General features: G+C 52.3%; 1 protein-coding gene and 1 pseudogene across 1 annotated transcript in view; one reads left to right on the forward strand and one right to left on the reverse strand.

Annotated features, from left to right (window-relative positions):
- The first annotated feature begins 2,505 nt into the window (after positions 1-2,505).
- LOC139242689 (U1 spliceosomal RNA) lies at positions 2,506-2,655 on the forward strand (annotated as a pseudogene).
- Positions 2,656-7,541: 4,886 nt separating this feature from the next.
- The window catches only part of LOC139242683 (inhibitor of growth protein 4-like), a 42,845-nt gene continuing 35,462 nt past the window's right edge, over positions 7,542-14,924 (reverse strand). Inside the window, exon 7 of the mRNA XM_070870473.1 lies at positions 7,542-7,682. Coding sequence (XP_070726574.1) covers positions 7,542-7,682 — 141 coding nt within the window. The remainder of the gene's footprint in view (positions 7,683-14,924) is intronic.

A 14,924-nucleotide genomic window follows, 5' to 3' on the forward strand; every position in this document is an offset into this window, starting at 1 on the left:
GTCAGCACACTACCCCCAATCCCATGTGCTTTAACTTTGCACATTAATCTCTTGTGTGGGACCTTGTCGAAAGCCTTCTGAAAGTCCAAATACACCACATCAACTGGTTCTCCCTTGTCCACTCTACTGGAAACATTCTCAAAAAATTTCAGAAGATTTGTCAAGCATGATTTCCCTTTCACAAATCCATGCTGACTTGGACCTATCATGTCACCTCTTTCCAAATGCGCTGCTATGACATCCTTAATAATTGATTCCATCATTTTACCCACTACTGAGGTCAGGCTGACCGGTCTATAATTCCCTGTTTTCTCTCTCCCTCCTTTTTTAAAAAGTGGGGTTACATTGGCTACCCTCCACTCCATAGGAACTGATCCAGAGTCAATGGAATGTTGGAAAATGACTGTCAATGCATCCGCTATTTCCAAGGCCACCTCCTTAAGTACTCTGGGATGCATTCCATCAGGCCCTGGGGATTTAGCGGCCTTCAATCCCATCAATTTCCCCAACACAATTTCCCAACTAATAAGGATTTCCCTCAATTCCTCCTCCTTACTAGACCCTCTGACCACTTTTATATCCGGAAGGTTGTTTGTGTCCTCCTTAGTGAATACCGAACCAAAGTACTTGTTCAATTGGTCTGCCATTTAGATTTCCAAAAGGCATTCGATAAGGTGCCACACAAAAGGTTACTGCAGAAGATAAAGGTACGCGGAGTCAGAGAAATGTATTAGCATGGATAGAGAATTAGCTGGCTAACAGAAAGCAGAGAGTCGGGATAAATGAGTCCTTTTCGGGTTGGAAACCGGTGGTTAGTGGTGTGCCACAGGGATTGGTGCTGGGACCACAACTGTTTACAATATACTCAGATGACCTGGAAGAGGGGACAGAGCGTAGTGTAACAAAATTTGCAGATGACACAAAGATTAGTGGGAAAGCGGGTTGTGTAGAGGACACAGAGAGGCTGCAAAGAAATTTAGATAGGTTAAGCGAATGAGCTAAGGTTTGGCAGATGGAATACAATGTCGGAAAGTGTGAGGTCATGCACCTTGGGAAAAAAAACAGTAAAAGGGAATATTATTTGAATGGGGAGAAATTACAACATGCTGAGGTGCAGAGGGACCTGGGGGTCCTTGTGCATGAATCCCAAAAAGTTAGTTTGCAGGTGCAGCAGGGAATCAGGAAGGCGAATGGAACATTGCGAGAGGGATGGAGTACAAAAGCAGGGAGGTCCTGCTGCAACTGTACAGGGTATTGGTGAGGCCGCACCTGGAGTACTGCGTGCAGTTTTGGTCACCTTACTTAAGGAAGGATATACTAGCTTTGGAGGGGGTACAGAGACGATTCACTAGGCTGATTCCGGAGATGAGGGGGTTACCTTATGATGATAGATTGAGTAGACTGGGTCTTTACTCGTTGGAGTTCAGAAGGATGAGGGGTGATCTTATAGAAACATTTAAAATAATGAAAGGGATAGACAGGATAGAGGCAGAGAGGTTGTTTCCATTGGTCGGGGAGACTAGAACTAGGGGGCACAGCCTCAAAATACGGGGGAGCCAATTTAAAACCGAGAAGGAATTTCTTCTCCCAGAGGGTTGTGAATCTGTGGAATTCTCTGCCCAGGGAAGCAGTTGAGGCTAGCTCACTGAATGTATTCAAATCACAGATAGATAGATTTTTAACCAATAATGGAATTAAGGGTTACGGGGAGCGGGCGGGTAAGTGGAGCTGAGTCCACAGCCAGATCAGCCATGATCTTGTTGAATGGCGGAGCAGGCTCGAGGGGCTAGATGGCCTACTCCTGTTCCTAATTCTTATGTTCTTATGTTATGAGGCAGACATCATCTGCTGCTGGGAGAGCCCATCAACTGGGTGAAAGACGCACTTTGGTCTTCCCGACACTTGCTGGTCTTCCAGAGCAAGGAGATGTCCACGGCCGAGTGTTGCAGACTGGCACAATCCAAGGTCCAGGAATACGCGCCGAGGGACACACTAAAGGTTGGTGCAGTCGCCGCAAAGGCACGGTGGGGAAGAGCCAGAGTTTGAGGCCCTTCCGTCACGGTAAACCCAGGGGATGGAATCAGACCCCCCTCGGGCTGTACTTGTTAATCTGCTTGTATACATAGAGCAGCATGTACTGAAACACACCTGTGTTGTGCCATGTATAATGAAAGTCTCTGCACTGTTTAGTAACTTGTAAAGAAATGTAAATGTATTCTCATCCGTTCCGTGTACTGCTTTCATCTGCACAGTGCTACCTGTAACGTGACTGGTGATGGGTATTGAAATGTATCCTGGAATGTAATGTAAACCTGTCCTTACCTGCTCCATGTAATACCCTTATTTGCACAGTGCTACATGTAACGTGATTTACGGATTGAAATGAAATGTACGCTCGTGTATTGTATGGAACTGCTGTCAGCATCCAAATGTATTGTATGGAATTGATGACCGCAAGGTACTGAGCTATTTTCCAATGCATTGTGAAGATTTTATATGAATAAAGTATTTTTGGGGGGGGGGGGAAAGTGGTTTTCCCTGGACGAGGCTAGCCCATTGCACTTGGGGTGTGCTGACACCTGCGATATCCCCAAATGTGGGGTACTCCACTGCAAAATTTGTGGTAGTGGGGGACTGTGTTCGCGCTCTCCCCCGGCTTTACAATCAAAATCAGAATTTCAATATGTTCATTTTTGTATTAAACTGTACAAGCAGTACGTTGGATGTAGGATATGCGACCGGTGTATCAAAACTACCTGATGAGTCAGAAATGATTGAAGGTGCGCATGATTCAACCCCTTCCATGTCTGTAGGTAAAATACGATCAATGTGAACAAACCTCACCTGTCCATGATCAAACATTTTGAACAAATATGTGCGAGGACCGCATATCTTCACCACTCTTCCTGGTAACCACTTTAGCCATTTATGGTGGTGGTTCTTCACTCTCACCTTCTGGTTTAATTTCACACTTCTCTCTTTTACTCTACCTCTATCATGATTCTCTTTCTGTTTTAATTGTGTCTCTTCTACAGACTGTGCCAAGTTTGATTGTAACAACAAGAATCTGGTTCGTGGCTGTCATTTGAGAAACAACTCTGTTGGTGTTCTACCAGTAGTTGTGTGAGGCGTATTACGATACATTATTAGAAATTTAGCCAATTTGTGATCCAATGACAACTGTCGTTTCTTTGGACTTGGATTCAACATCTGTTTGATGAGGGCACGTTTTACAATTTGTACAGTGTGCTCTGCTGCACCATTTGAAGCAGGGTGATATGGTGGAACCTTGGTATGTTTCACACCATTTTTGCTCGTGAATTGTGCAAATTCTTCTGAACGAAATTGTGGTCCATTATCCGAAACAATTTCTTCTGGGAGGCCAAATGAAGAAAATAATCTTTGTAAAATGTCTCATGTTTTACTTGTTATTTTCCACGTTGGAAACACCTCAACCCACTTCGAATGGCTATCAATCACAATGAACAATTGTTGTCCTTCTAGCTCAGCAAAATCGATATGTAGCGTTGCCACACCCTGGGAGGCCATTTCCATGGCTGTAATGGTACTGATGCTGGTTGCTTACTTACCGATTGACATGTCGTACACTGACTCACGATGTACTCTATATCTTTATCAAGACCTGGCCACCATAAATAACTGCGTGTAAAACTCTTGGTCAAGCACATTCCCAGGTGTTGGTCATGGAGGTCTCCTAATAGTTTGGACCTGAATTTATTTGGTATAACCACTCTTGCACCCCACATGATATAATCTTTATCGACTGATAATTCATTCCTACGAATGAAGAATGGATGTGTATCTTTGTCCGTTACCTGGTTTGGCCATCCAGTTGCAATATACTCATAACTGGGTCAGGTTTGGTTGCTCTATCAATCTCTTCAGTTGTGACCGGCAGTTCATCAATGTATGAAAAATAAAACACTTCTTCCCTATCGGGTGTAACTTGTGATGGGGAAGGCAATCTAGACATTGCATCAGCATCACTGTGATCAGCTGATCGTCTGTATTCAATATCTGACAAAATCAAAGCCCATCTCTGCATTCGGGCTGCAGCTAATGTTGGAACTGGGGACTTTGGATGGAGGATTGCTGACAGAGGCTTATGGTCCGTAACGATGGTAAACTTACAAATATTTGTGGAACTTCTTGACCCAAAAATTAATGCCAAAGCTTCCCTTTCGATTTGCACATAATTACGTTCACTGGCACTGAGAGTGCGTGAAGCAAAAGCAATTGGTCTCTCCTCCCCACTACGTGATACATGAAAGATCACTGCTCCAACTCCATATGGAGAGGCACCACATGCTAGCTTATTCTCCTTAGATATGTCATAGTGAACTAACATGATGCTCTCTACCAATTTGCTTTTACTGTATCGCATTCTTCTGACCACTTCCAATCGACCTGTTTTTTCAACAGTTCATTCACTGGATGTAAGACTGTAGCCAAATTTGGTAGGAACTTCCCATAATAGTTCAAAAGAGCCAAAAATGATCGGAGTTCAGTGACATTCTTGGGAATATTGGTCGGCCATGTCCATTGACATATCTGTCTGACACGCTAAATCAAAAGTCAAGTTCGGCGTCATCAACATCTTTCTTCTGATTGCATCATTTTTCATCCCACAAAGCGGTTACGCAATGCTCGGTCCTGAAAGTTTCCAAAATGACAGTGAATAGATAGCTTTTTTAATGCTATAAGCTCCTCACTGATATTTTCTTTTGTTAACTGATCTCGTATTCCAAACGATAACTTGCAGCAATATCCAGGGGCTCAGGACTGTTGGTGCTGAATCTGCTTAAGAGTTGTGTCCTTTGGCTTGACGGGCACAAGCAAATTTTTCAGGGTTTCATACACCTCGGGCCCTGCTTCAGTTAAAAAAAATTGCCCGTGTTCTTTCCAACACCACCCGGTTATGGTTTTCATCATTGGGGACTTCGATATTATTTGCGGTGAAAAACATTTCTAGCCGCTCCACATATGCTCCGATGCTTTCACAGTCGTGTTAAAACTCCCCCAAACACCCTATTATTCCCATAGGTGCGGCCATCTGGACTCTGGCAGTTCAGACAAGTGTGCTTGTAATTTACCTTGGATTTGTAGCTGTTAATCAAAACAGGAAGTTCTCAAAGTCTCTCTGTCGGTTGGCTAAATCCTAAACCAACAAAAATTGCAGCTCCTCCCCCCCCCCCCCCACCGCCGGATTATCCCATTCTCATCACTATTGTTATATCTTAAGGCTTGTGTGTGTTTGTGAGTTGTACTTAAGATGGCAGAACACTCCGGAACTCCAGTCAGGTGACCTGTTCCCTCCTTATTTGTACACAGCACTGGCTGCAGTGCCACAGTAGTCCACAGGTGGAGCTATATATATTACAGAGGCGCAGAGAGAGAGAGAGAGAGGGAGTGAGAGAGACGCAGAGAGGGAGAGAGAGACACGCAGAGAGAGGGAGAGAGAGACGCAGAGAGAGAGAGACAGAGAGGATCGAGAGGGACAGAGAGAGAGACGCAGAGAGAGAGAGACGCAGAGAGGGAGAGAGAATCGAGAGGGACAGAGAGAGAGACGCAGAGAGAGAGAGAGAGAGACGCAGAGAGAGAGGGAGACAGAGAGGATCGAGAGGGACAGAGAGAGAGACGCAGAGAGAGAGAGAGAGAGAGAGGATCGAGAGGGACAGAGAGAGACGCAGAGAGGGAGACGCAGAGAGGATCGAGAGAATCGAGAGGGACAGAGAGAGAGACGCAGAGAGAGAGAGAGAGAGACGCAGAGAGAGAGGGAGACAGAGAGGATCGAGAGGGACAGATAGAGAGACGCAGAGAGAGAGAGAGAGAGACGCAGAGAGAGAGAGAGACAGAGAGGATCGAGAGGGACAGAGAGAGAGACGCAGAGAGAGAGAGAGAGAGAGAGAGAGACGCAGAGAGAGAGGGAGACAGAGAGGATCGAGAGGGACAGAGAGGATCGAGAGGGACAGAGAGAGAGCGAGCCGCAGAGAGAGACACAGATAGAGAGACAGAGAGAGAGAGAGAGACGCAGAGAGAGAGAGAGTGAGAGACGCAGAGAGGGTGAGAAACGCAGAGAGGGACAGAGAGAGAGACGGACAGAGAGAGAGACAGAGACGCAGAGAGAGACAGAGGGAGAGACGCAGAGAGAGAGACAGAGACGCAGAGAGAGAGAGAGAGAAAGACCTCGCTCCAATCACCCACCTGGGTTATGACAAGGGCAGCAGGCACATGAGAACACCAGCACCTCCAAGTTCCCCTCCAAGTCACACACCATCCCGACTTGGAAATATAATCGGTCGTTCCTTCATCGTTGCTGGGTCAGAATCCTGGAACTCCCTCCCTAACAGCACTGTGGGAGCACCTTCACCACACGGACTGCAGCGGTTCAAGGCGGCGGCTCACCTCCACCTTCTCAAGGGGCGATTAGGGATGGGCAATAAATACCGGCCTTGCCAGCGACGCCTACGTCCCAGGAACGAATAATAAAACAGCTCATAAGCAATTTTGCTGTCCACACTAGACCTTGAACTAAGTCCCGTTCATCCATGTGCTCGCTGACCTCCAGGTCTGGCCACACCTGGATAGTAAAATTCTCATCCTTGTTTTCAAATCCTTCTATTACCCTCGGCCCCTTCTCTATCTCTGCAATCTCCTACAGCCCCACAACCACCCCGAGATATCTGCACTCCTCCAATTCTGGCCTCTCCCGCAACACTGACTTTAATTCCTTCACCATAGGTTCATTATCAGCAAGTACAGACATCGACAACAAGGTCCAACACTGCCTCCAGTGCGCCAGTGCAGCCTTCGGCCGCCTGAGGAAGAGAGTGTTCAAAAACCAAGCCCTCAAATCTACCACCAAGCTCATGGTCTACAGGGTTGTAGTGATACCCGCCCTCCTGTATGGCTCAGAGACATGGACCATGTACAGTACACACCTCAAGTCGCTGGAGAAATACCACCAACGATGTCTCCGCAAGATCCTGCCAATCCCCCGGGAGGACAGACGCACCAACGTTAATGTCCTCGACCAGGCCCAACATCCCCAGCATCGAAGCACTGACCACATTCGACCAGCTCCGCTGGGCAGGGCCACATCGTCCGCATGCCCCAGACACGAGACTCCCCAAAGCAAGCGCTCTACTCGGAACTCCCTCACGGGCAAACGAGCCCCAGGTGGGCAGAGGAAACGTTACAAAGGACACCCCCTCCCTGATGAAGTGCAACATCCCCACCGACACCTGGGAGTCCCTGGCCCAAAGACCAGTCCGCCCCTAAGTGGAGGAAGTGCATCCGGGAGGGCGCTGAGCACCTCGAGTCTCGTCGCCGAGAGCGTGCAGAAAGCAAGCGCAGGCAGCGGAAGGAGCGTGCGGCAAACCAGTCCCACCCTCCCCTTCCCTCAAAGACTATCTGTCTCACCTGTGACAGGGACTGTGGTTCCCGTATTGGGCTGTTCAGCCACCTGAGAACTCATTTTTAGAGTGGAAGCAAGTCTTCCTCGATTTCGAGGGACTGCCTCAATGATGCTGTTGTACAGGCCCAAATCTCTTGAATCCCAGAGCTCCCGAAACCTCTGCGCCTTTAAAACCTACCTCTTTGACCAAACTCAAGGTCAGAATATTTTTGTAAATGTTGATGTTCAGAGAGATTTGGGTGACCTTGTGCAAGAAACACAGAACGCTAGCATAGAGGTACAGCAAGCAATAAGGAAGGCAAATGGTCTGTGGTTCCTTTATTGCAAGGGAGTTGGAGTATACGAGTAACAAGGTCCTGCTACAACTGTACAGGGCCCTGGTGAGACCACACCTGGAGTACTGTGCACAGTTCTGGTCTCCTTATCTAAGGAAGGAGATACTTGCCTGGGAGGTGGTGCAACGGAGGTTCACGAGACTTATTCCTGGCATGAGAGTGTTGTCTTATGAGAGATTGTGTAGATTAGGCCGATACTCTCCGGAGTTTAGAAGAATGAGAGGTGATCTGATTGAGACATACACGATTCTGACAGGGATTGACAGGGTAGATGCGGGGAGGATGTTTTCCCCGGGGCTGGGGAGTCTAGAACCAGGGGTCACAGTCTCAGGATAAGGGGTCGGCCTTTTAGGACTGAGATGAGGAGGAATTTCTTCATTCAGAGGGTGGTGAATCTTTGGATTTCTCTGGCCCAGAGGGCTGTGGAGGCTGAGTCTCTGAATATATTCAAGGCTGAGATGGATAGAATTTTCGGAGTCTGGGGGAAATCGAGGGATACGGAGATCGGGCGGGGAAGTGGACCTGAGTCCATGATCAGATCAGCCGTGATCTTATTAAATGGCGGAGCAGGCTCGAGGGGCCGAATGGCCGACTCCTGCTCCTATTTCTTATGTTCTTATGTCACCTGCCCTTGGCCTCCTGTTTTGGCTCAGTGTCAATTCTTGTCCAATTTAAATAATAGAAAATTATAATTTAAATGGAGAGAAACTACAAAGTGCCGCAGTACAGCGGGACCTGGGGGTACTTGTACATGAAACACAAAAGGTTAGTATGCAGGTACAGCAAGTGATCAGGAAGGCCAATGGTATCTTGGCCTTTATTGCAAAGGGGATGGAGCATAAAAGCAGGGAAGTCTTGCTACAGTTATACAGGGTATTGGTGAGGCCACACCTGGAGTACTGCATACAGTTTTGGTCTCCGTATTTAAGGAAGGATATACTTGCTTTGGAGGCAGTTCAGAGAAGGTTCACTCGGTTGATTCCGGAGATGAGGGTGTTGACTTATGAGGAAAGGTTGAGGAGGTTGGGCCTCTACTCATTGGAATTCAGAAGAATGAGAGGTGATCTTATCGAAACGTATAAGATACTGAGGGGGGCTCATATACGTGGACCATGTACAGCAGACACCTCAAGTCGCTGGAGAAATACCACCAACGATGTCTCCGCAAGATCCTGCAAATCCCCTGGGAGGACAGACGCACCAACGTTAGCGTCCTCGACCAGGCCAACATCCCCAGCATCGAAGCACTGACCACACTCGACCAGCTCCGCTGGGCAGGCCACATCGTCCGCACGCCCCAGACACGAGACTCCCAAAGCAAGCGCTCTACTCAGAACTCCTTCACGGCAAGCGAGCCCCAGGTGGGCAGAGGAAACGTTACAAGGGACACCCCCCTCCCTGATAAAGTGCAACATCCCCACCGGCCCAAAGACCAGTCCCGCCCCTAAGTGGAGGAAGTGCATCCGGGAGGGCGCTGAGCACCTCGAGTCTCGTCGCCGAGAGCGTGCAGAAAGCAAGCGCAGGCAGCGGAAGGAGCGTGCGGCAAACCAGTCCCACCCTCCCCTTCCCTCAACCACTGTCTGTCCCACCTGTGACAGGGACTGTGGCTCTCGTATTGGACTGTTCAGCCACCTGAGAACTCACTTTTAGAGTGGAAGCAAGTCTTCCTCGATTTTGAGGGGCTGCTTACGATGATGATATAAGACACTGAGGGGGCTCGACAGGGTAGATGCAGAGAGGATGTTCCCACTGATGGGGGAGACTAGAACTAGGGGGCATAGTCTCAGAATAAGGGGCCACCCATTTAGAACTGAGATGAGGAGGAATTTCTTCTCTCAGAGGGTTGTAAATCTGTGGAATTCTCTGCCCCAGAGAGCTGTGGAGGCTGGGTCATTGAAGGCAGAGATAAACAGATTTTTGAGCGATAAGAGAGTCAAGGGTTATGGGGAGCGGGCGGGGAGGTGGAGCTGAGTCCATGATCAGATCGGCCATGACCTTATTGAATGGCGGAGCAGGCTCGAGGGGCCGTATGGCCTACTCCTGCTCCTATTTCTTATGCCACCTGTCCTTCGGCCTCCTGCTTTGGTTCGGTGTCAATTCTTCTGTGATTTACGGGCCTGTGGGACGTTTGACGTGTTGAAGGTGTGGCGACAATTTTCCCACATTCACCGCAGCCCAAAGCACAGTGGCCGCTGTTTACCACGCACACAAACTTCAGCTCGTCCCAATCTGTTACTCTGCTCACACCAAGTCCCGCTCACTCACCCACCCCCTCGCCCCCGGCCGACATTGGCACACCTTCCCGCAACGCCTCAATTTAAAAATTCTCATCCTTGTGTTCAAATCCCCTCGTGGCCTCCTCGCCTCCCGATCTCGAGAACCTCCTTCGGCCACACCACCCTCCGAGATCTCTGCACCCCTCCAATTCGGAGGCTCTTGCCCCCCCGCCTTCCTTTCAGGCAATGAGCCAGGTCACTTCAACTCGCTGTGTACAAAAGATATTCTCATCGCCCCCTCTTTCCTTCCATCTATCATAGCCTATTTCCACCTCCGTAACATCGCCCGTCTCCGCCCCTCGTCTCAAGCTCATCCGCTGCTGAAGCCCTCATCCCTGCCTTTACCTCCAGACTTGACCATTCCAACGCACTCCTGGCCGGCCTCCCACGTTCAACCCGACGTAAAGTAGAGGTGATCCAAAACTCGGCTGCCCCCGTGTCCTAACTCACACCCAGTCCCACTCACCCATCACCCCCCGTGCTCACTGCCCCCGTGTCCTAACTCGCACCGAGTCCCGCTCACCCATCACCCCCGTGCTCACTGCCCCCGTGTCCTAACTCGCACCGAGTCCCGCTCACCCATCACCCCCGTGCTCACTGCCCCGTGTCCTAACTCGCACCGAGTCCCGCTCACCCATCACCCCCGTGCTCACTGCCCCCGTGTCCTAACTCGCACCGAGTCCCGCTCACCCATCACCCCCTGTGCTCACTGCCCCCGTGTCCTAACTCGCACCCAGTCCCACTCACCCATCACCCCCGTGCTCACTGCCCCCGTGTCCTAACTCGCACCCAGTCCCACTCACCCATCACCCCCTGTGCTCACTGCCCCCGTGTCCTAACTCGCACCGAGTCCCGCTCACCCATCACCCCCTGTGCTCACTGCCCTCGTGTCCTAACTCACACCCAGGCCCGGTCACCCATCACCCCCTGTGCTCACTGCCCCCGTGTCCTAACTCGCACCCAGTCCCGCTCACCCATCACCCCCGTGCTCACTGCCCCCGTGTCCTAACTCGCACCCAGTCCCGCTCACCCATCACCCCCGTGCTCACTGCCCCCGTGTCCTAACTCGCACCCAGTCCCGCTCACCCATCACCCCCTGTGCTCACTGCCCCCGTGTCCTAACTCACACCCAGGCCCGCTCACCCATCACCCCCTGTGCTCACTGCCCCCGTGTCCTAACTCACACCCAGGCCCGCTCACCCATCACCCCCTGTGCTCACTGCCCCCGTGTCCTAACTCACACCCAGTCCCACTCACCCATCACCCCCTGTGCTCACTGACCCCGTGTCCTAACTCACACCCAGGCCCGCTCACCCATCACCCCCTGTGCTCACTGCCCCCGTGTCCTAACTCGCACCCAGTCCCGCTCACCCATCACCCCCGTGCTCACTGCCCCCGTGTCCTAACTCACACCCAGTCCCGCTCACCCATCACCCCCGTGCTCACTGCCCCCGTGTCCTAACTCGCACCCAGTCCCACTCACCCATCACCCCCTGTGCTCACTGCCCCCGTGTCCTAACTCGCACCGAGTCCCGCTCACCCATCACCCCCTGTGCTCACTGCCCCCGTGTCCTAACTCGCACCCAGGCCCGCTCACCCATCACCCCCTGTGCTCACTGCCCCCGTGTCCTAACTCGCACCGAGTCCCGCTCACCCATCACCCCCTGTGCTCGCGGTTAAGCAATGCACGATTTCAAACTTCTCATCCTTGGTTACAAATCCCTCCACGGCCCCTCACCCCTCCCTATCTCTGTAACCTCCTCCAGCCCCTACACCCCTCCCTATCTCTGTAACCTCCTCCAGCCCCTACACCCCTCCCTATCTCTGTAACCTCCTCCAGCCCTACACCCCTCCCTATCTCTGTAAACTCCTCCAGCCCCTACACCCCTCCCTATCTCTGTAACCTCCTCCAGCCTTACACCCCTCCCGATCTCTGTAACCTCCTCCAGCCCCTACACCCCTCCCTCTCTCTGTAACCTCCTCCAGCCCCTACACCCCTCCCTATCTCTGTAACCTCCTCCAGTCCCTACACCCCTCCCTATCTCTGTAACCTCCTCCAGCCCTACACCCCTCCCTATCTCTGTAACCTCCTCCAGCCTCTACACCCCTCCCTATCTCTGTAACCTCCTCCAGCCCGACACCCCTCCCTATCTCTGTAACCTCCTCCAGCCCCTACACCCCTCCCTATCTCTGTAACCTCCTCCAGCCCTACACCCCTCCCGATCTCTGTAACCTCCTCCAGCCCCTACACCCCTCCCTATCTCTGTAACCTCCTCCAGCCCTACACCCCTCCCGATCTCTGTAACCTCCTCCAGCCCCTACACCCCTCCCTCGCTCTGTAACCTCCTCCAGCCCCTACACCCCTCCCTATCTCTGTAACCGCCTCCAGCCCCTACACCCCTCCCTATCTCTGTAACCTCCTCCAGCCCTTACACCCCTCCCGATCTCTGTAACCTCCTCCAGCCCCTACACCCCTCCCTCTCTCTGTAACCTCCTCCAGCCCCTACACCCCTATCTCTGTAACCTCCTCCAGCCCCTACACCCCTCCCTATCTCTGTAACCTCCTCCAGCCCTACACCCCTCCCGATCTCTGTAACCTCCTCCAGCCCCTACACCCCTCCCTATCTCTGTAACCTCCTCCAGCCCTTACACCCCTCCCGATCTCTGTAACCTCCTCCAGCCCCTACACCCCTCCCTCTCTCTGTAACCTCCTCCAGCCCCTACACCCCTCCCTCTCTCTGTAACCTCCTCCAGCCACTACACCCCTCCCGATCTCTGTAACCTCCTCCAGCCCCTACACCCCTCCCTATCTCTGTAACCTCCTCCAGCCCTACACCCCTCCCGATCTCTGTAACCTCCTCCAGCCCCTACACCCCTCCCTCGCTCTGTAACCTCCTCCAGCCCCTACACCCCTCCCTATCTCTGTAACCGCCTCCAGCCCCTACACCCCTCCCTATCTCTGTAACCTCCTCCAGCCCTTACACCCCTCCCGATCTCTGTAACCTCCTCCAGCCCCTACACCCCTCCCTCTCTCTGTAACCTCCTCCAGCCCCTACACCCCTATCTCTGTAACCTCCTCCAGCCCCTACACCCCTCCCTCTCTCTGTAACCTCCTCCAGCCACTACACCCCTCCCTATCTCTGTAACCTCCTCCAGCCCCTACACCCCTCCCTCTCTGTAACCTCCTCCAGCCCCTACACCCCTCCCTCTCTCTGTAACCTCCTCCAGCCCCTACACCCCTCCCTCTCTCTGTAACCTCCTCCAGCCCCTACACCCCTCCCTCTCTCTGTAACCTCCTCCAGCCACTACACCCCTCCCTATCTCTGTAACCCCCTCCAGTCCCACAACCCCCCCCCACCGAGATGTCTGCACTCCTCTAATTCTGCCCTTCTGACCATCCCTGATTATAATCGCTCCACCATCGGTGGCCGTGCCTTCTGTTGCCTGGGTCCCAAGCTCTGGAACTCCCTCCCTAAACCTCTCCGCCTCTCGACCTCTCTCTCCTCCTTCAAGACGCCCCGTAAAACCGACCTCTTTGACCCAGCTTTTGGTCACCTGCCCTAATTTCTCCTTATGGGGCTCGGTGTCAATTTAAAAAAATCTCAACACTCCTGTGAAGCACCTTGGGACGTTTCACTGTGTTAGAGGCGCTATATTAATGCAAGTTCTTCTACACCCCAAGAAGAGAGAATTAAGAATCGATTTAGTGTAAATTTGTCGAACTGGCTGCATTGTTCAATCAGACGGCCCCACTGCTTCAAGCCCAAGGCAAGATCCACTGGGCCCTTGTCCGTGCATCCTGGGAATGAAGACTTCTACCATGCAGGGGGGAGACGACACGCAGCTCGACAGATTGAAAGAACTTGCAATTCTGCAGCGCCATTCACAAGCTCAGGCTGCCCCAATGCGCATCAGAGCCAGTGATTTACTTTCGGAGTGCAGTCACTGTTATAATGTGGGAAACGCAGCAGGCAATTTGTGCACAGCAAGCTCCCAAAAACAACACTGTGATAATGACGGGATAATCTGGCTTTTTAGCGGTTGAGGGACAGATATTGGCCCATGGGAACACGGAGACCTCCGTCCCCTACTCTTCTTCCAAAAACAGCCGTGGGATCGATACCCACCGGAGAGGGTAGATGGGGCCTTGGTTTAACATCACCTCCGACAGTGCGGCGCTCCCTCAGTACCGCCCCTCCGACGCTCCCTCACTACTGCCCCTCCGACAGTGCAGTCCTCCCTCAGTACTGCCCCTCCGACAGTGCGGCGCTCCCTCAGTACTGCCCCTCCGACAGTGCGGCGCTCCCCCAGTACTACCCCTCCGACAGTGCGGCGCTCCCTCAGTACTGCCCCTCCGACAGTGCATCACTCCCTCAGTACTGCCCCTCCGACAGTGCGGCGCTCCCTCAGTACTGCCCCTCCGACAGTGCGGCGCTCCCTCAGTACCGCCCCTCCGACGCTCCCTCACTACTGCCCCTCCGACAGTGCAGTCCTCCCTCAGTACTGCCCCTCCGACAGTGCGGCGCTCCCTCAGTACTGCCCCTCCGACAGTGCGGCACTCCCTCAGTACTGCCCCTCCGACAGTGCAGTCCTCCCTCAGTACTGCCCCTCCGACAGTGCGGCGCTCCCTCAGTACTAAGCAACGGTAGAGGGATCTGGCAGAGGATTATGGGGCTCCAACCTACGTTTTTCTGAATTAGAAAGGGTGGAGAGAGATGGGTGTGGGCGGAGGAGAGACGGGGGGAGGAAGAGAGAGAGACGGGGGGAGGGAGGGAGGGAGAGAGAGAGAGACAGACACGGAGGGGGCTGGAGGGGGACAGAGAGAGGGGCGGAGGGGGACAGAGAGAGGGGCGGAGGGGGACACAGAGAGGGGCG

This window comes from Pristiophorus japonicus, unplaced genomic scaffold, assembly GCF_044704955.1.
Source record: "Pristiophorus japonicus isolate sPriJap1 unplaced genomic scaffold, sPriJap1.hap1 HAP1_SCAFFOLD_144, whole genome shotgun sequence".
Lineage (NCBI taxonomy): Eukaryota > Metazoa > Chordata > Chondrichthyes > Pristiophoridae > Pristiophorus > Pristiophorus japonicus.